Here is a 22,400-nt window from a genome sequence, read left to right as displayed (position 1 = left end):
GGGAGAGACACATGAGGGTGGCTGTCACTGCTCAGGCTAGAAGCAGCAAAGAGCTGGGTCAGAGGCTGGTTTCGTGGGGGTGGAGTTTTCCCAGATGGAGATTTCCAGAATAGGGATTGGTGGTTTTTCAAGTCCTGAGCTTGGGGCAAGCTCAGGGATTTGGTGGGACTTCCAGCTGTAGAATTGAACTCAGTTTTTTTGTTTTGTTTTGTTTTACCCTACACAGAACCCACATTTTTAAAAAGCCAAGCATGGTGGACTGCACTTTTCATTTTAGTGGAGGCAGAGATAGGTGGATGCCTAGAGCTCTCTGGACAGCCGGCCTATTTGATGAGTTCCAGGTCAGTGGGAAACCTCTACACAGAACCTTTGGCCTCCACACACATGCACGTGTGCCTGTACACAAACAAAAAGTCACACACAAACTGAAAGGAAGAAAGAACAGAGGGAAGGGAGGAGGGAGAGAGAGAGGGAGGGAGGGAGGGAGGAAAGGAGAAAGAGTTCCTTCTTTGCAGCCATTGCTGCTTTTTTGTTAAGAAGCTCGTGAGACTTTGGCCAGCCCAACAGAAGGCTAAGATCTCCAGTGCATCATGGGAAGGCTAAGACTTCCAGTGAAAGACCAGGCAATGGTGGCGCACGCCTTTAATCCCAACATTTGGGAGGCAGAGGCAGGCTGATCTCTGTGAGTTCAAGGCCAGCCTGGTCTACAAAGCAAGTTCCAGAACAACCAAGGAAAGATATAGAGAGCCTATCTTGAAAACAAACAACAAACAAACAAGCAAACAAAAGATTTCCAATGCAACATAAATTCCCAGGCTGAGGCTAAGGCTGTGCCAAGGGGAATCCAAGAGGCTGGGTACACAGTGTGGACAGCCCAACAAAGCCTGACTGAGAACCAACACTGTTCTACAATCCTAACCTGCTCATCACCCTGATGGAGCTGTCACCCCAAGATCAATGAGACCTACAGCACTGTCTTTGTTCTCACCTATGCTTCTGGCTACAACACACTCCCTGTTTTATGGAACTGCAGTTGGGTGTGTTTCATGATGGGTACCCTGGGCCTGGGCTGTACTTCGACTGGATTTTGTCTTTCTTTCTTTCTTTCTTCCTTCCTTCCTTTCTTTCTTTCTTTTTTTTCAAGATTTGTTTATTCATTATATATACAGTGTTCTGCCTGCATATATCCTTGCATGCCAGAAGAGGGCACCAGATCTCATTATAGATGGTTGTGAGCCACCATGTGGTTGCTGGGAATTGAACTCAGGACCTTTGAAAGAGCAGCCAGTGCTCTTAACCTCTGAGCCATCTCTCCAGCCCTTGACTTTCTTTTTGTCTATTCTTTTCTGTTTAGAATCTTTTCATGCAGCTCAGACTGCCCTCAAGTTCACAACCTTCCTACCTTGGCCTACCACGTTCTGGGATGTCAGCGTCTACCACTATGCCAAGTTTGCACAGGACACTCAGCTCATGATGCCATGCTGTCTTCAGCCCCTGAACAATGCTCACGTGGACAAGTAAGGATCTGTTAGAGGCATGGGTCGAGTCAGGAGCTTCACCGTGATAGTAGAAAGAAAGGAGGAAATGATCAATTCATCACAGAGAGCGAACATCAATCAAGGACACTGGGCACAGGAGTGATCCAGCGTGAGAGTGAACTGGGGTATACTTCTGCAATCATCAGGCCCCAGGAAAGCTAAGCATACTTTTTGCTTCTGTTTCCTCATCTGTGACATGGAGACCATTGCACCGAGGCCTTTTCCACTATAAATACTAGGGGGGAAACGCATGATTGTCTTTTAATATTTACTTATTTTATGTGTATGGGTGTCTTGCCTGCATGCATATCTGCATACCACGTGGATGCCTGGTGCCCACAGAGGCCAGAGAAGGTGTTGGATCCCCTGGAACTGGAGTTACTAACTGTTGTGCATTGCCATATGGATGCTGGAAGTTGAAACTGGGTCCCCTGCTCGCCCCCCTACCCCAACTTTGATTGTTTTCATGACAGGGTTTCTCTATGCAGCCCCGGCTGTTCTAGAACTCTCTCTGTAGACTAGGCTTGGCCTCAAATTCACAAAGATCCACCTGCCTCTTCCTTCTGAGTGCTGGGATTGAGGGCGTGAGCTCCCACCACCCAGCTAAGCAATATGCATTTTTAAACTCTGAGCCATCTTTTCTAGCCCTACTCACACACTCTTTATGGAAGAAATTAACTTTGTTGTAAACACTTTGAAGCAGAAGTAATTGAGCTACAAGGTTGAGAGCTGGGACACTGGGTCGTGCCCCCTTTTAATTGTGGAAGACGCAGTAGTCTAAAAAGTCAAGAGCACACGTTTCTTGTTGTCTGTGCCATGTATAGACAGTGCACACATAGTACATAATATTAAGCATGTCAATAATTCAACTCTTGGGGAATGGCTTTCCTGCAGAGGAAGGCTGAGGCCACCCACATTTATATCCAGCACTACCTCAAGCTTCATGAGCAGGCTGGATGCTTGTCCCTGCTCAGCATGCAGAGACCCAAGCAGTCTGCAGAGGCAGACTTATCTGAAAGCTGAGCTCTCTCTCTCTGAAGTACCTCGGAGCCCCTTCCAGCCTGCTTCTTTTGACTGTCTGGAGAAAGTCATATTTACCCTGCTCCAGTGTTAGTAACAGGAGGAAGTGTGGGGCTGGAGAGATGCTCAGTGGTTCAGACCTCATTTTTTTTGTTGCAAAGAGCCACAAATCTGTCCCTTGAACCCAAGGTGGGCCACTCACACCCACTTTAAATCCCAACTCCAGGGGACCTAATGCCCTCTTCTGGCCTCTGAGGGAACTGCACTTGAATGCACAGGCACACACATACACACATACACACACACACACACACACACACACACACACACACATGTACACATGTACACATGTGTAAAAATAAGAATAAAATCTTTTTTTTCTTTAATGAGAGGAACAAAATATACCTAAAAGTGAAGTTTCTAGAAAAACCATTTGCTCTTCTCTGTCTTGTATCATTCCTCAACCTTGACCATGGCCTCCCACCTGGCCTTGCGCTTCGGGGCTGTGGGTCTCTAAAGACATCCTTATCAACAACAGTTTCGTCCAAGGGGATGTCCACAGAGTACCTTGTGTACATGAGGTTATTATAGTTATAAACTTTCACAAATGATTTGATCTTTGATCTCTTGGCAATTTTCTTCTTGCCCATGGCAGCTGTCACTTTTCGGGGATAGTGATATGCCCACTGTCATGGCTGTCAGGGCAGTCTGAGGTGCCATCAGCAATGGTCTTCACCATGATGACTTTGAATTCAGGCAGGACTGGCACCACGTTCCTGGGTTTCATAAACTTACCCAATTCAACATCAAGCAGTCAGCACCAGCAGAAAGGAAAGGACTCAAAGCCTTTTAAATAAAAGAAAAAGAGCTGAGCGTGGTGGCGCACGCCTTTAATCCCAGCACTCAGGAGGCAGAGGCAGGCAGATCGCTGTGAATTCGAGGCCAGCCTGGTCTACAAAGTGAGTCCAGGACAGCCAGGGCTACACAGAGAAACCCTGTTTTGAAAAAACAAACAAAACAAAACAAAACAAAACAAAAGAACAAGAAACATAAAGATCATCCTTTCTTTCTTGTATTAGATATATTGTGTTCCCCTCCAGACAAAGAATAGCAACACATCGAAATGTGCTGGAAAACAAATGTTATCAAACAGAGTCAGAGAAAATTCAGTGAACAGAGCACAGACCGGTTTGGTCACACATCACTGCTCATGGCCCAAGGCCAGGCAGAGGCCAACAAAGGCTGGAGCCCAAGAACACCAACCCAGAGCCACATCTCTCCTTCTGCCACGCAGCCATGAAGCTCCTTTTCCCTCTCTTTGCCAGCCTCATGCTACAGTGTCAGGTGAAATCAGGTAATGCGGGCTCCAGGGTTTGGGGAGGGTTGATGTGAGGAAGCAGGACTGAGCCGCCTGTGGTGCTGCGACCCCTAACAGATGCTCAAAGATGACATTCCCAAAAAAGATGGCTGGAGAGCTGACCCAATTCCCAGACTGCGTCTGAAGGAGACGCCAAGGAGCTACAGCGAAAACGGAGTGTTGTTTGTGTATTCAGAAACTGTATCACATCTTATGCAACCTTCCTGAGTGGGGAGTGTGTGTGTGCGCATGTGTGTGTGTGTGTGTGTGTATGTGTGCATGTGTGTGTGAGTGTGTGGGGGTGGGTGGGGTGTGTGCGTGCCTGTGTGTGTGTGTGTGTGTGTGTGTGTGTGTGTGTGTGTGTGAGCTTGCTCTATTTCTGACTTAACCATCTTTTATATTTTTAAGATCTCTATGGTGTGTGTGTGTATGTGATGTGTATGTGAGAGAGGGAAATACAGTGTGATACGTGACAGAGAGAGAGAGCATGCAGGTCCATGCGTGTGGAGGTCAGAAGACAACACCAGGTGTCAGTCCTCGCCATCCGTCTTGTTTACCACAGGGTCTTTTATTGTTTGCCACTGTGTACACCAGGCTCCGTGGCCCATGGGCTTCTGGGAATTCTCCTGTCCCCTCCTCCCGCTGCACTGTAGGGACACTGGGGTTTCACATGCCTGCACCAGTGCATCTGGCTTTATGTGGCTTTCGAGGATCACAGCTCAGGTCCTCATGTTTGCACAAGTGCTTTGCCCACCGAGCCCTCTCCCCAGCCCCCGTTAAAACCGCCTCTTAATGCAAAGATCCAATGAGCACATATGTCTGTTCATGAAATCCTTACCTCTGTGCTCAAAACCCCTTTTAGGACCTAGTAAGCAGATCTGTGTCTCCATGTCGGCTTTTCCAGGAGAGTCTTGTACTTTCCCGCAGTGTCTGTATCCTGGAAACCCTCCAACTACCATAGGGGTGGCTAGGGACACATTGTAGCACACGATGGGACAGAGAACTGGCCACTGTTCCTGAAAAAGGAGAAAGATGGAGGCTTGTTTCTGCAAACAAGAACCACCCAGCTGCTTGGAATAATCCCAATGAGTCAGACAAAGAAAACCAAGAGTCTCCCAGCACTCCGAAGGCAGAGGCAGGCAGATCTCTGTGAGTTCGAGGCCAGCCTGATCTACAAAGTGAGTCCAGGACAGCCAGGGCTGTTACACAGAGAAAAAAAAAAGAGTCAAAGGTGCTTGTAATGTTTTTATGTTGGGAACGAAGGCGGGTAAGTCTGCATCGCCCTTGAGTAAAGTCACTTAACCGTGTCAAACTTCAAAACTGACGTGAGTGTAATGGTCAAATCAGTGTGACTGTTTCTAGTTCAAAATGTTGCTATTTTGTACTCCTTCGGCAAACAATGGGAAGATGTGTGAAAATAACAAAATAAATATACGTGTGAGAATATCATTTGGAAATTATTTGTTTTATTAACAGCATTACATATATATGTATATATATAATTGGATTTATTATATCTTACTCTGTATATATTTTATTGTATTTACTCCCTACCCTCTCTTTGCCCTCTCTCACTCCTGCTGATCCTGTTCTCACTCCTCCCCTCTGCTCTCTGCTCCCCTTTCTAACTTCCTGTCTGTCTGTCTGTCTGTCTGTCTGTCTGTCTCTCTCTCTCTCTCTCTCTTTCTCTCTCTCTTTTATTTTTTATTTTTCAGTGGCCCAGTGAGTTTTATTAGGGTTGCTTTCTGAAGCATGAGCAATGGGTTATCTACAGGGGCATGAAAAGAAAAATATCTTGGGAGATGGCTCAGAGGGTAAGAGCACTGACTGCTCTTCCAAAGTCATGAGTTCAATTCCCAGCAACCACATGTTGGCTCACAACCATCTATAACAAAATCTGTATACATAATAAATAAATAAATCTTAAAAAAGAAAAATATCTCTCTTCCCCTAACCATCCTTAGCTACATAAATCTCAGGGACGGGGTAGCCTCTTGAGCTCTCTTCCCTTCCACAGCAGGATGTTGACAGATCCAATCTTGTACAGGTTGTCACAGGTGCTGTAACCTTTGGACATTGTCTGGTGCTAAATAAATCACTCCTAATTTATATAAAATTGATAAAAATTGGTAAGGGAGTAATAGAGAAAGACGATTTCTTAGTTGAGGAAAAACCAGTGAGACACTGGGATGGGTCATTGCACAGATAAAGATGAATTACTAAGATCAGTGGGGAATTAGGCTGGACATTATAATATATGAGTGATCTTGACAGAGACAAGGTTGGAGCTACAGTAACGAACAAGATCTCTGCTGAACAGAATGTCGGGAAAGGCTGGAAGTGACAAAATGGCATGTCCCAGGAACCATGAGCTAGTGATTGAGAGAGGTCAAAGTCCATGGGCTCAAAGAAGACACCTCTAAAAATCCTATGAACTCTGTTTTAGAATTCTTCCTTAGTTTATCTCACTTAACGCAAGCCCCTATCCCATTTATTTTCTTGCAAATTATCATTGCATCCTTCTCACACGGAAAGAAGAGCACTGCGTATAGTGTCATGTGGACAAAGAGAAATAGCCCACCTGAGTCCGCAGCAGCGACTAGCCGAGCTTCGACAAAGGAAGGCTTACCTTGATCAGCACACCTTGTACACTGAACTCACCGATGTGTTCACAACTAGCCTATGTTAGCAGTCGCGACTCTTGGATTACTTGTATGGCAGATTTTACTGGCGTTGATGTTTGCTAGGATTATAGAGGGGGGTGGGAGGCTCTGCTGGTGTGGAAGACGCAAGACTGGAGATCCAAAATGCTGTATTATGGCTGGAGATGTAGCTCAGTGGGAGAGTGACTGCCGCAAAGTCCTGGGTTCAAAGCCCAGTACCACCAAACAAAAAGAATGGGAGGGAGAAAAGGAAGAAAGGAAGGAGGAACTAGGGGTGAGAGGGAGGAGGGCGGGAGGATAGGATGGAGGAAAGAAAAAAAGGGAGGGAGGAAAACAGAAAGAGGAAAGGAAGAAAGGGACGGAGGGAAGGGAGGGGAAGAGAGAGAGAGGGAAGAAGGGGAGGAGTAAGGTGCCATTCTGAAGTCAAGGACTTAGGTTGCAAATCTTGCCTTCCTCTTTATAGCCTTGATGTGTGTGTGTGTGTGTGTGGTGTGTGTGTGTGTGTGTGGCATGTATGTGTGTATATGTGTGTGTTGTGGGTATGCGGGGTGTGTGTGTGTGGCATGTGTGTGTATGTGTGTATATGTGTGTGTGTGTGGTGTGGGGGTGTATGTGGGGTGTGTGTGTGTGTGTGCGCATATGTGTGTGGGGGGTGTGGGGATGTGTATGGGGGTGGCATGTGTGTGTGGTGTGTGTGTGTGTGGCATGTATGTGTGTATATGTGTGTGTTGTGTGTATGTGGGGGTGTGTGTGTGGCATGTCTGTGTGGGGATGTGTATGGGGGGGTGGCATGTGTGTGTGGTGTGTGTATATGTGGGGGGGTGGGATGTGGGGTGTGTGTGTGTGTGTGTGTGTGTGTGTGTGTAAGCCAGTATTAGGTGTCTTTCCTCAGGTACCATTCACCTTGTTTTGTTGTTTTCTGTTGTTCTTGAGACAGTATTTCACTGTGTAGCCCCTAGCTAGACTGGAACTCTCTATGTAGACTAGGCTGCCTTAAAATTCACAGAGATCTGCCTGTCTTTGTCCCCTGGGTGTTGCAGCAGTATTTCTAAAGTTACTCAAGGAAAGGAGACTAAACAAGAGATTTGTTTTGGGCCCCACCAGTGTACAGTGACTGTCCAGGTCTTCCGTAAGGTGCCCCCATCATCAAACACTGTCCCTGAAGGCCGACACACTCCCACCAGCAGTCTGAACTAATCTTTAACTTTGGTCCCTTGGTTTCTCTCCCTCTCCCACACCCCACCCCATGCAGAATTTTTTGTCATAAAAAGATGTCTAATGGGCTTTGGGAAATGCAAAGACAGCTGCCTCGCTGAGGAGATGGAGATACAGACCTGCATATCCAAAAAATGCTGCGTTGCCTCCAGAGTGACCAAATTGATTAAAAGCTACCTGCGACATGAAATACCCCGCATACCCGACGACGACATCATCGAGATGCTGAGGAGCGAGAAAAATTCCAGAGAAGAGATGAGAGGAAAAGAGGCCTTAGTCACACTCTCCCAAATCCGAGCCACCAACCACCTTCCGCCCAGTATGAACTACGCCCTTGTCCCAAATGCCTCCCCTGTGAAATCTGTCACCACCAAGACCGGGAGAAGCTGCCCGAGTCGTGCTGCTTCTGCCAAGAGGCACACCAAACAAAGCAAGGATTCTACCAAGGCCGCCCTTCAGCCCCCAGCTGGACCACCTTAGACATGGCAGAGGGGAAGCATGCCTTTCTCCTAGGGTGTCAGGCTCCTCTCTACCTCTACAGGCATTAAAATCAGATGTAACTGTTCTGTAAACACACATATAATAAATTCCATCGACACTCCAGTTTGTGTAACGTTGTCATTCGTCCCCCAGAGGACTGTGCTAGGGAAGAGAGCAAGCCCAGGCTCGGCAAATGCTGAGCATCAGGCCTCCATATGTAATATTTATGTGACGCTCCCCCATTTGTGGCAATGCGAAGGAAAGAATAAGACATATTTTCTCTTATTGCAGATCTTGGGGTAAGGGCCCCTACACAAACCAGAACACAGAGAAGAATAGAAGCTGGTGACACTCGTTTGAACTCGTTTCTTAGTGTAACACAGATCTAGACAACTTCTCATGGAGACAGTTTTCTGAGGGGATTTTAGAGAGCGTCAAGTGGGCTGTCAAAAGTAACCATCACAGTGGAGGGAGAACGGTTAATCTAAGGCTGGAACTTGAGAAAAGTTAGCAGATGCACCTCTCAGAATCCCAGTGTTTGAAAGGGGAAGTCTCAGAGGGGCGTTTGTTTGTTTGTTTGTTTTTGTTTTTATTTTTTGTTTTTTCCAGACAGGGTTTATCTGTGTAGCTTTGACTGTCCTGGACTCACTTTTGTAGACCAGGCTGGCCTCGAACTCACAGCGATCCGCCTGCCTCTGCCTCCCAAGTGCTGGGATTAAAGGCTGCCGCCGTAGCCACCACCCGGCCTGCTTGCTTATTCTTTGAGAATTATTTACATTATATGTTTAGCATATTCTTTCTCATCCCTCAACCCTTAGCTTTCTCTACTTCTCTACCCCCTCCAAACTTCATATTCTCTCTCTCTCTCTCTCTCTCTCTCTCTCTCTCTCTCTCTCTCTCTCTCTCTCTCTTAGCCAGGGTTTCTGTATGAGGCTTTAGGTGTCCTAGAACTAGCTCTGTATACCAGGTTGGCCTTGAACTCACAGAGATCTGCATTAGTGAAGGTAAGAGGACAGCTTGGTGAAATGGGTTCTCTTGTTCATCCTTTACAGAGGTTCCATTCCTGAAACCCGGGTCTCTAGTCTTCGCTACCGGTGCCATTGGTGTTAACTGCTGGTTCGTTGAAAAGTTACTACTTAGGTCTTAGTTCTTTTCTATAACAGAGATTTACATCCCTGTCTTCCATGGTTTTTCTTCTTATTTTTTAAAGGCAGGGTCTCTCATTGAACCTGAAGCTCTCTGACTTTGCTAGACTGGTCTGGCTAGCAAGTCCCAAGCTCAGGTCTTCTTGCATAGAAAATATTTTGCAGGCTGACTCATCTCTCCAACCAGTTCTTTGTTTGTTTGTTTGTTTGTTTGTTTGTTTAATTTCAATATCACAATTTACAACTTTTCCAAGATCATTTCTCAAAAAAAAAAAAAAGGTAGACTTTGGGATCTGGCATCATGGCTGTGAGGGTGAGGGCATTGGCCATCAAGGCTTACAGCCTGAGTCCAGTCCCCCGAACCCACACAGTAGAGAGAGAACCAGCTCCCAAAAGTTGCCCTCTGACCTCACACACAGTTTCCCACATGATCATGTACACACTCATAAACACACACATTAATGATAAGTTGAATTTAAAGGGAAATGGCTTTAAACGTGGGAGAAACGGATTAGAAGCCAGGCATGGTGGTGCATGCCTGTCATCCCAGCACTCAGGAGACGGAGGTAAGAGAACTGTCACAGTGCAAGACCAGCTCAGACGGCACGGAAGGAAGTGAGTGAGAGAAGGAAGCAGAGACAGAGACTGAAGAGATGGTTCAGAGGTTAAGAGCACTTTCTGTTCTCCCAGAGGACCTGGGTTTGATTCCCAGCACCCATAGCAGGAGCAACAAACTGTCCTTCTGGTTCCAGGTGATGAATGCCTTCTTCTGACTTCTGTGGGCATCTGCACACAGTTGACATACACTCACACACACACACACACACACACACATACACACACATACACACATACACATATACACATATACACGCATATACACACACATATACACACATACACACAACACACACATACACACATATACACACACAACACATATACACACACAACACACATACACACAACACACATATACATACACACAACACATATACACACAACACACACATATACACATACACACATATACACACACAACACACATACACACAACACACACATACACACACATATACACACATACACACACACAACACACATACACACATATACACACACAACACACATACACACACACAACACACATATACACACACACAACACACATATGCACACACATATACACACATACACACAACACACAACACATACATACACACATACACACATATGCACACACATATACACACATACACACAACACACACATACACACATACACACATATACACACACACAACACACACACATGATATCTATATCTATCCTAATTAAATAAACGACCAAAGCTTGCAGGTCACAGACTCAGTGTCCTTATTGCTGAATCTCACAACACGAAGCGAAGAGTCAGCGGCCCTGAGGCAGGTCCTCTTCACTTCAGCAGGACAGTGCACAGCTCTTGAGGAGAGAGCTGACAGGGCGGGCTCCACCCCAGTACAGTGTGCTGAACCGCTGAGCTTCCTGGCGCCCTTTACAGGAGCACAGTCCACTCACAGGTAACTACATCAGAGAGAAGTGCCACCGCAGACAAGTGTTTGTCCCTGAGATAGTGACACTCAGACACTCTGGGGAGGGGAGGAGCCTCAGGTCCCTAGTGAAACATTTTTGCTCACTCTGAGAATCTTTTGTTTTGGTTTGGTTTGGTTTGGTTTGGGTTGGGTTGGGTTTTTTGTTTGTTTGTTTGTTTGTTTGTTTTTGGTTTTTGGTTTTTTGAGACAGGGTTTCTCTGTGTAGCTTTGGCTGTTCAGGCTAGCCTTGAACTCACAATGATCCACCTGCCTCTGCTTCCTGAGTGCCGGGATTAAAGGCATGCACTACCACCGCCCGGATGAGATTATTTTTTATGATTTATTTATTATTATATATATACTGTTATGCCTGCATGTACACCTGCACACCAGAAGAAGGCACTCAGATCTCATTACAGATGGCTGTGAGCCACCATGTGGTTGTTGGGAATTGAACTCATGACCTCTGGAAGAGCAACCAGTGCTCTTAACCTCTGAGCCATCTCTCCAGCCCCCACTCCAAGAACCTTAATACTCCAAACTTGGGGAAAAAAAATCTCCTGCATGTCACAACTGCTCTGCCTCCTGATGGTAGCAGCTATGCCCAACCCAGATAACAACACGGGGTGTGCTTGTTGAAGGAAAGAAAAAGATAAAAAAGAAAAGACTGGGGCTAGAGAGATGGCTCAGAGGTTAAGAGCACCATCTGTTCTTCCGAAGGTCCCGAGTTCAATTTCCAGCAACCACAGGGTGGCTCACAACCACCTGTAATGAGATCTGATGCCTTCTTGTGGTGGGCAGGCACACATGTGGGCAGAATACTGTGTAAATAATAAATAAATCTTTAAAAAAGAAAAGAAAAGGCTGACTCCCTCTAGTGCCCTACAAGCCAGCTGGTAGCAGACATGCTGGTGGGCATCCTTAACAGAATGCAGCATGTAAGTAAGCCTAAAGTTTACAGGGTCCCAGACATGGCTAGTGGGGAAAAAATATCATAAACTGGTAGTGTCGCACAGTCAGCTAAGAGTAGTGCAGACCACTCGTAGCTGAGACAACCCTCCAGTGAGGGGCTTACTTGGCCATCCCTCGTGTCAGGGCCACTTGCCTAGCCTGTGAAGGGCTGCATTGGATCCCAGCAAAGATGTGCTTAAGATGAGGGCCAGGCCACTAAGTACTCTGTGAGTGCTCAGCCAGTGTGTGCCATGGCTAACTAGTCAGTCCAAATTGGCTCGCCCTAACGTGGAGGCTCTGGCTTCACCCTCGCTAAGCTCACTTGAGGTCCAGCAGAGCTGAGTGCTTTAGGCGGTCACTCGGTGGCTCTGTCTCTCTGCGTCACCTCTCCCGCCACGTTGACATCTCCTCATCTCTCAAGCGTGGTGTTCTTGCCTCTGGCTCCTCTTGTTCCCATCGTTAGCTGACCCTGAGTAACCCAGAAAGCCCTGTTGTGGAGAAGTGAACGACAGACAGGAGAAGCCGTGAGACACACCTGCTTTAAAGGGCGGACATTTTCAAATGGACGGCAGTAGGCAGATGGAGGATGGGTGTGAGCTGAGGCTGCCCCAGTGTTGCTCAGTGTTGCTCAAATTTGAAAGTTTTATTTGGGAACCACTTCAATATTTGTTGGTTATTTTTTTGTTTTTGTTTTTTTATGTTTTGGTTTGGTTTGGTTGCTGTTGTCCTTGTTATTTTTCTCCAGATAGAGTTTTTCGTGTAACAGCCCTGGTTGTCCTGAAACTGTCTTTATAGACCAGGCCGGCCTCAAACTCACGGAGTTCCGCCTGCCTCTGCCTCCCGAGTTCTGAGATTAAAGGCGTGCGCCACCACCACCCAACTCACTTCAATATTTATACCTAATGTAAAAATACTAAAATTCAAAAAGCAGAAGCCAGAGAGATGGCTCAGTGGTTAAGAGTGAGCACTTCTGCCGTGCAGTGGTGGCGCATGCCTTTAATCCCAGCACTCGGGAGGCAGAGGCAGGTGGATCCCTGTGAGTTCGAGGCCAGCCTGGGCTACAATGCGAGTCCAGGTCAGCCAAGGCTACACAGAGAGACCCTGTCTCAAAAAAGGAAAAAAAAAGAGTGAGCACTTCTCTGCAGTTCCATTCCCAGAATTCCTGTGAAGGAGCTCAGGACTGTCTGTAACTCCAGCTCTACAGGACCTAAAACCTCTGACACACACACACACACACACACACACACACACACACACACACACACCCAGCTCCCACACATGTGTGCTCATTCCCCCACACACACACAGAGACATGCACGTATATAAACAATGTAAAAGTTGGATGTGGTGGTGCACTCCTTTAATCCCAGGACTGGGGAGGCAGAGGCAGGCAGATCGCTGTGAGTTCGAGGCCAGCCTGGTCTACAAAGTGAGTCTAGCACGGCCAAGGCTACACAGAGAGATCCTGTCTAGAAAACAAGCAAACAATTTAAAATAAATCTACACACACACAGATTGCCCAGGCATAATCATGCGCGTCTGTACTCCCAGCGCTCAGGAGGCTGAGGTTGGGGTGGGAGTTTTAGATCAGCATGAGCTGCATCATAAGAGCCACGTTCATAAAACTGAAGTGAGGACAGGCAGCCATACGTGAGCCAGTGGCACTGGCCACACCAGAGAAGCCCCTTGCCTGGAAAGGCAGCTCTGCAGAAGCCGGAGGACAGCACTGCCAACTGTCGCACGAGTTGCACAGGCACATAAAAGACGCGTAAGGTTACGCCTGACTTCTCCAGTCCTCATGACTGGGGGAGGTGCTCTTTGAGACAGAGTCTCATGCTGGAGTACTGAGCTGTAACCCCACACCCAGCAAGACTTTATTTTCAAACTTTTTTTTTTTAATCCTTGTCCTGAGCACCCAGGAGCACCGGCTGCCATGGTCGTATGACTGGAGCCTCTAATTGCAAATCCCCAAAATCTCATGGAAGTCATCACGATCTCTTGGCCTGAAGCAAATACACAAAATAGACCTGGAATACTTTGGTACACTTGAGAAAAGGCATCCAGGGTCACATCTAAAGAACAAAGGAGGAGCTGAAGAGATGGCTCGACACTTAAGAGCACTTGCTACTCGGGCAGAGGCCCAGAGTTTGGTTCTCAGCAATCACACTGGGCATCTCACAACAGCCTGTACCTCCAGCTCCAAGAAATACAATGCCCTCTTCCAATCGCCTTGAGCACTTGCATTCATGTATGTGCATGCACACATTCCCACAAATACACACACATGCAGACATATACACACACATGTGCACATATACACATATATGCATACATGTACACACATGCATATGCACATATGCATACACAAACACACATACACCCACTTAGTTAAAACTAAAAAATAAATCTTCGAAGAACAAAAGAGTCAACTTCAGGAGAGTTTTACTTGGCAGAGATGGGGAAATGTAGCCTCGATAAAAATAAAAACCATATGCATTAGTCACATAGCCAGATATGGAGTCAGTTTAAGTATCTATAAACTGAAAAATAGACAAAAGAAAATATGGAATTAAATCTTAATTAAAAAAAAAAAAACAAGGTCCTGGGGGCTGGAGAGGTGGCTCACTGGTTAAGAGCACTTGCTGTTCTTGCATAGACCTGATGATCGCTGTGATTCCAGTTCCAACAGATCCATGCCCGTTTCTGGCTTCCTCCAGCAGCAGACAGGCACACTGCACACATACACATGCAAGCAGACATTTACAACACATAACATTTTTAATTAAAATTCATAAATCGTTACATATTTTTTTCTTTAAAGTCTGGCATGGACACCAGGTTGCGGTGGCACATGCTTTCAATCCCAGCACTCGGGAGTCAGAAGTACACGAATCTCTGAGTTTGAGGCCAGCCTGGTCTACAGAGTGAGTTCCAGGACAGCCAGGGCTGCACAGAGAAATTCTGTCTCAGGGCATGGGGTGGGGGGTGGGGGTGCGCGGGAAGCTTTTCAAGCCTCGGATGAACCAAATTATTGAGATGAAGTAACAAAATTACAATGTCAGACGTGATGGCACACACCTGCAATCAAAGCACTTGGGAGGGGGAGACAGAGACTTGTGAGTTTAAGGGCCAGCCTGGGGTATGAACCTTTACACCTGTCCCAGAGACAGACGGACAGAGACGACACTGTTTTTATAAGCGTAGGTGAATTAGATAAAAACAGTAAACATAAGGAACAGGATCTGAACCCAAGCGAACGTCTCCGTGTGTGTCTCCCCAGTACCTGAGGCCCCTGTGTATTAAGGACTTTCTTATCTGCTGACTTGCAGAGGGGCTGTCTCACCTGGTCCTCCATCACAGAGGAGCCAGCTTCGCAAAGACCTTCAGGACATAAAATTCACACTTGCAGCCGGGCAAGGCCTGCCCTCAGTGCCCCCAACTGGTGTCCATGCTAAGTCTCGACACTGGTGTCCACGCTGAGCCTTGCAGCGCTTACAGAAGGCGCCTCGGCTCGTCGTCTGCGTGACGGGTCTGACGCTGCGTGACGTAGGCAGGGGACTATTCGCATTGTGGACTTGGCCCCACAGCAGAGTCCACATTCTCCCAGGGAGAGCTGGTCTACCAAGCACATCATCCACTTCTTTCAGCTTTGGATACTTTCCGTTCGTCATCTTGCCTGTGATGGTGTTATACATGTAGAGCCAGCATTGCGGGCGAAGTGACAGCAACGCTGTCCCCTCAGCCACCATTCCCGAAGCCTGGGCAGGGGAGCAGCTGTGACTTGTAGGTTCTTACCATCGAGGTGAACGTTTTTAAGGGTGTGTTTGGAGCAGGATTTTTTTATTATGATGATGATTTGAGTGTGCACATGACATAGCACGTATGTAGAGCTCAGAGGACACCCCTCCTTCCGCCATGGGCTCTGGGGCTCCATCTCTGGTCCTCAGGCTTGTATGGTGGCAGGCACTCTTTGGTTTGTTTGTTTGTTTTTGAGACAGGGTTTCTCTGTGTAGTCCTGGCTGTCCTGGACTCACTTTGTAGACCAGGCTGGCCTCGAACTCACAGCAATCCGCCTGCCTCTGCCTCCCAAGTGCTGGGATTTTCGGTCCCCTGATCGAAAAAAACTAAAGATAAACAGTATGCAAATTTCATAACAAAACCCACTGTCTGTGTACTAATTTATTTTAACCCAAAGACCTCGAGAATAGAATTCAAAGCAAGGGACCAGCTAGGGCACACAGGCCATGCTTAGGGGACAGAAGGCAGGCCCCAGAGAGCAGAACTGAAGTCAGCTGTCAAACAGGGCCCAGGCAAGAGCAGTGAGAGACAGGGCACTGCCCAAATGTCACTTCGGTAGTGATACTGGCCTTAAAACCTCCATCTTGCCTCACAAATATTGCTTACCTGTAAGATGTTTTTAGGTCTAGTTAGATGTTTTAAGTTGATAATGAACAGATACGATAGATACTGATTTACGTTCAAAATTTTAGATGCACCAAGATAGGAAAGATGTTTTCTTCAAGGCTGCCAAATACAAATAGCCCAAACACTAAGAACGTAACATTTATATAATTCCTGATTGTGTCGTGCTTCTTCTTGCTATAGGTAGTTTATTGTATATACATGTAATAATATAAATGTATATATAAAATGAAAATGTTTAATTTTTAAAAATTGTCTCCCCAGAGACCACCTCTGCATACCCTTCCAAATAAAGCCTCCTACCTGGGAAAAACAAAACGAAAAACAAAACCAAAAAAACGCCCCCTCCATCTCAGCCGCAAACCTGCCTCAGATTACTTTTGATTGGCCTTGATCGCCATCTGCTGGCACAACCCGGCATCACCACATCATTGGAGATGGGCTTAGGGGCAAGGCAAGGAAACCGCTGCTCAGGCGTCCACAAAGTTCGCCCAGCTCCTGTCGGTGTCCCAGACACATTAAGATCAGGTGGAGGGTCTCACTTCACTTCATAAGGTCCTCGGAGAGAGCGCTCTGACGTGGGAGTTTTGTCCAGTATCACAATTAGTCCAGCTCACTGACCCCAGAGAGGCTTTTCAAACCCTCCTACTTAAAATAAAATAAAATAAAAAATACCTGGTGCACAGAAAGAGAATGTGGAGGCCTGGGGGAGAAGAGAAGAAGATCCATAGGAGGAGAGGGAAGAGAGGGAGGGAAGAGGGAAGGAGAGGCCCCACCAAGCATGGTAACATGTCTGCAATCCCAGCACTCTGGAGGCTGAGGCAGGAGGATCACTAGTTCCAACCCAGTCTGGACCCGGGAAAAAGAAACAAAGCCTTATGGAAATCTGCTATGTTGTACAACTACAATACACTAAATTTGTGGTTGTTTTGGAACAGGGTCCCTCTGTGTAGATGGTGGTCTTAGCATTCCCTGTGTAGACCAGGCTGTCCTCAAACTCACAAATATCCACCTACCTCTGTCTGTCTCCAGAGCGTTGGGATTAAAAGTGTGCTGTAGCGTGCCCGTCCCTACACTAATTTTGTAATGGTCTGTATGGAGGCACATGGCTATTGCTGTGCCATAAAAATGAATGAGACTGTGCATACAGTCCAGAAAAACACGTGTGTGTGTGTGTGTGTGTGTGTGTGTGTGTGTGTGTGTGTGTGTGTCTAACTGGAGATCTTTATATGAAATGAAACAAGAGCCAGGCTCAGAAAGGCAGCAAATGCATGCGTCTCTCTCTCAAAGCTGGAATCCTAAAAAGCCAACTGGCTTACAAGTGGGGAAGGAAGCAAAGGGAAGGTGACAGGCACGGATGTGGCATGTGTAAAATGTCCTGGTGGCGCCCTTTGCTCTGTAAGATGTCCAGTAATTTTAAGAAGAATTAGCAGAGACATAATTCCTAGTCCTCTGGTGCCCTCATTCTGATGACTCCCTGCTCTGGAGAGTGTGGTGTGTGCACACGCTCCAGGATCTGTGCAGGGGGGAGGCTGTTGGGTGCTCCCCTCTATCGCCCTCTGCTTTATTCCTCTGATGCAGAGTTTCTCCCTGAACCTGGAGTGCCAAGCCTTTCCAGCTAGGCTGGCAGACAGTAAGTCCCAGTGATCCTCCTGTCTCCACTCCCAACAGCACTGAGGTTATGGAGACGTACAAGGCTATGCCCAGCTTGTCACATGCGGGATCCGAACTCAAGTCTTTGCACTGTTGAGCAGCAAGCATTCTGGGGTTTTTTTGTTGTTTGTTTGTTTGTTTGTTTGTTTTTTAAGATTTCTTTATTATTATATATACAGTGTTCTGTCTGCATGTACACCTGCAGGCCAGAAGAGGGCACCCCATCACATTATAGATGGTTGTGAGCCACCATGTGGTTGCTGGGAATTGAACTCAGGACCTTTGGAAGAGCAGGTGGTGCCCTTAACCTCTGAGCCACCTCTCCAGCCTGCAGCAAGCATTCTGAACCACTGAATTAGGACCCCAATTCTAGTTGGGTGCAGCGGCGCCCGCCTGTGAAAAAGGACCGGGGACTTGGTTCTGTAAAGAGCTTATCTGCCTAAAGTTGGCTCAAGCTGTTGAAGCAGAATGCTTCGAACTCCGTAACTTACACACACAGACATTTACTTCTTGAAGTCCAGAGGTTGGGAAGGCTGAGCCAGAGGTGCCAGCCAGATACCTGTCTTTAAGAGCTAGAGCTCTGCATCATCCAAGGTGTGACCACTGCATGCATCTTCATGAGGACTGGACATGCCCTGTCTGCCCTTGGCAGGATAACAAGAAGCAGTGAGTGAGCTCATTCCCAGCAGACCTTTTGGAGGGTGCTCACCTCAAGGGGCCACACCATACCTCCTAGCTTACTACCTTAGGGGATTGTATGTTAACATGGCTTTTGGAGCCAGAACCATGCAAGCCAAAGCACTGTCCCAGTGGTGGGGGAGCTAGCATCAGGAACCCTGTCCAGCTTAGCTGAGCTCCTGGCTGACCATGGCTAAGGCTGGCTGCCTCTGTGAGACTGGCCTGATGACTTTGAAACAAACTTGACTTTAATTTCTTCACCTTTCATTCCTCCATCTACAAAATGGAAGTCACAATGCCTGCCTCTTTAGGGGTGTTCTCATGAGGGCTTAATGTGCTGAAGTATGTTCCTAAAGCGAGGTGATTTTTATTTCCAAGATTTTTTATATTGTGTCCAACATTGTCGATTTGAAAAACCAAACAAGGGGGCTGGAGAGATGGTTCACAGGTTAAGAGCACTGCCTGCTCTTCCAAAGGTCCTGAGTTCAATTCCCAGAAACCACATGGTGGCTCACAACCATCTACAATGAAAGCCAATGCCCTCTTCTGGCCTGCAGGTGTAACATGCAGGCAGAACATTGTATACATAATAAATAAATAAATCTTAAAATTAAAAAAAAAAAAAAGAAAAACTAAACCATTTGGAGACTGTCAATTGGCTCATGTGCCTTACTCCTCCCTCCACCCTGAGGTGGAGCATGTGACCCATGTTAAACCAGCCAGCTCCCCACCCCAGACTGGCTCAAGATAGGATGCTCTGGCCAAGGGTGTAGGACAAAGCCTCTCTCCTCCCCCTTGAATAAGCTGATGTTGGCACACAGTAAGCCCAGAGGTGCTGACCCTTGAGGACAAAGTAGAAAAACAGAAACGAGGTCCCAGTGGCATCCTTTGATTTCTGAATGAAGCCTCCCTGGGGACTACTGGCTTGAGCCCCACATTCTTCCTGCTACAGACTCTCAGCCCTTTAAAGTAGTTGCAAGGTGAGGAAAGATGTCTGGAGCTTGACCAGGCGTGTGCTCACCGGGAGCCGGAGGTGGCTTACTTTGGGAGACTGGCTCTCATCTGATGGGGACCTGCAGTGCACTGCTGTGAATAGCTCTGCAGCTAGCCTGAGTTGGAGCCACATCCCTGTACATTTGAGGGAGGGGCAAGGCAAGGCCAGAAAAGATACAGCCATCAACACTGGGGACCCAGAAATCTTACAGGTGAATGGATTCCAAGAGTTTCCCCACTAGGCCCTGTTGGCTCTGTTTCTTAACAATTAAACTTTATTATACAACCCAACTAGCTTACACAAAAAGGAAAAAAAGGTTAAAGGTGCAAAAGAGTGAACCTTCCGGTATCCGTTCCACGGGACGGGTCCTTAGGTGTCTCTCTGGCCCGAGTGCTGGTCCGGCCTAGTCGCTGCTCCCCATGCGCTCAAGCCCAGGCTGAACCTGTTGTTCTCTCCTCCCCACCTCCCTCAGTCACATGGAAAGGGCGGTCTCCTTCTCCCGTTGAGGGTCAATTAGGAAAACAATAGCCCAGGTGGGGTTCCCAGGTCTGCTTCCTGAATTCCAGGCCCAGGATGGCTCCACTCAGTCTATTACAAGGTATTCATGGGGTGCCCCAAGGGTAAAGCCCGCCAAGACTGCTTCCACCTGTGACAAAGCTTAATCTTTCCCACACATCCCCCTTCTCTTTTAAAAAATTAAGAACTATATACACACATATACATATATACATAATCATCAGGTATCAAGTACATAACAAAGCCTTTTATACTTGTTAACCTGAGGGAAAGTATTCCACTATCCTACCAAAGAGAGTCCTTTTCTTTCATGAGAAATTGCAATTATCAATCTATAAATGTGTTTTTAATTCTTAAACTAAAGCTTCTAGTAACGCTGTGGCTATCTAGTCTTCAATCCCATCAGAGACCCAAGAAGGAAAATCTATCTAATAAAGGAAGTGCTAGCGGGCAACTTCCAAGTTGCATAGGACAGAGAGAGCAGACTGCCTGGATAGTCACTGAATTCTCTCCTTCATTGGGGCAATCAGTCTTCAGCCTTATCGGCCCAAAACATCCAACAAACTGCTTTTTGAAGCAGGAAATCCGAGGGTCTGGCCCATCTAGTCTCTTCAAAGCTGGGCAGTCAACTTTCCAGCATCACTGTTGATCACTGCAGACAGTCAGCCTGTCATCAGCAGTAGAGATAAGAGCAATTTCTCCGTCTAGTGACCATTCTGTCACCAGCGTCTCCTGAAGCCCCCATCTTCAATGATGTAAATGGAGAAACAGCCAGGAGCGGATGTCTCTCTCTGTCAGGAAAGCCCTGATTGTTAAATGCCATATTCTGTGGATCTCTGAAGAGTTTGAAGACCAACTCTATCTATTCTTACAGTTATCAATCTATTCCTTTGAAGACATATACAAGGAATTAAACAAACCTGCTCTATAACAAAGTAAGTGAGTATCTAGTAGGATTTCTACATAACTAAATGCCAACTTTTATCTCCGATGTTCCCGAACAGTTTTTTTAAAGACATTAGTGGTACAGCAATACATTAAATAAACATCGAACAAAACGAACGTAAGTTTCTAACATACAATATACAATATTTTGTCAACATATAACATACAATACATAAGGCAAAAATGAATGACAATATACAATTTAAGTTCATATCAATGTAAAGTAAAAGTTGAAGTCTTAAATTTCCATCAATCAAAAGTCTTAAATTTTCATCAATCTACAATACCAATGTAGGATTTTTGAAGTTAGTAGATTCAATAATCTACCTTTTATTCTACAAACCTGTATCCTCCCTTCCTCCCCCCTTTTCCTTAATATTAAAAGGGATAGAAAGTAAGAGAGAAAGAAAGATAGAAGAAATAAATCCCCAACTGAACTTTATTAATTGTAAATAACCCCGTTAGGCAAAGATGAGCATTGGTAACCCACTAAAACCACACACCCTACCTACTGGGAATGGGGGCGTTGTGTTCTCAAAATTACTTTATGCTGTTTAGGAGAAAAATCTTTTTTGGGTTCCCTAGAAAAATAATATATTGGCCAAGCGCTGGAAAAGCTAGCTGTTTTTGTCCAGTCCTTTTGGGATTGATCCTTTCAGCTAGCCGATTTATTGTTAATATGCATGCAATTTCTGGAAGAAGCAGTTGTGCCAGAGGCAGAAGTTCGATCTTCATAATTATCCTGTTTTTTGCTCTGAAAGTAAGCAGACTTTTGAAATCATTAGTACAGGTATGTTAGTACATATATAATTTTTCAGGGAAACAACAGTTGAGGCATCTTGCTCGAGGTGCCAGAGGCATGCTTTTGGGGTTAAATCACCCATGCTGCCTGCTGTCTTCAGCATTGTCCTGCTTTTTGCAAATACAGGGCTCTACCTGCACATACACCAACAGGACAGAAGAGGGCATTAGTTCTCCAAGCTGTAAGGAACGATGTCAAGTTGTTAAGAACCAGGTAGCTCTTAAGATTCACTTGCTATATGGTCAGATCTAATCTTTATAAGTTTAGTTGGTAACCATATATTTTCACTCCCTGTGGAAACATACGCATACCCACGACCTCATCTCAAAACTACTGCAGGTTTCCATTTCATACTTGACAAGTCCTTGTAGAATATTGGTTGTCCCAACTCCTCAGTTTTTTCTATCACCCAATGTCTCTCCGCAGCTGATGTCCCTTCATCATTCACATT

General features: G+C 46.3%; 1 protein-coding gene across 1 annotated transcript; it reads left to right on the top strand.

Moving 5' to 3' along the window:
• Positions 1-3,814: 3,814 nt before the first annotated feature.
• On the top strand, positions 3,815-8,378 carry DEFB129 (defensin beta 129). Its single transcript, XM_084776519.1, has 2 exons — positions 3,815-3,912; positions 7,831-8,378. The coding sequence occupies exons 1-2, from the start codon at positions 3,855-3,857 to the stop codon at positions 8,271-8,273; spliced, it is 501 nt and encodes a 166-aa protein (XP_084632645.1). The 5' UTR covers positions 3,815-3,854; the 3' UTR covers positions 8,274-8,378.
• Positions 8,379-22,400: the final 14,022 nt, after the last annotated feature.

Source organism: Acomys minous, assembly GCF_964271855.1.
Source record: "Acomys minous genome assembly, chromosome: 3".
Lineage (NCBI taxonomy): Eukaryota > Metazoa > Chordata > Mammalia > Rodentia > Muridae > Acomys > Acomys minous.
Note: the sequence above shows the minus strand (reverse complement) of the source record. Positions and strands in the feature narration are given on the sequence as shown.

Excerpts from the sequence above, each read along its gene's own strand:
- DEFB129 (XM_084776519.1), top strand. The coding sequence starts at position 3,855 with ATGAAGCTCCTTTTCCCTCTCTTTGCCAGCCTCATGCTACAGTGTCAG. Across the intron at positions 3,913-7,830 it reads ACAGTGTCAGGTGAAATCAG|AATTTTTTGTCATAAAAAGA; the intron begins GTAATGCGGGCT and ends CACCCCATGCAG.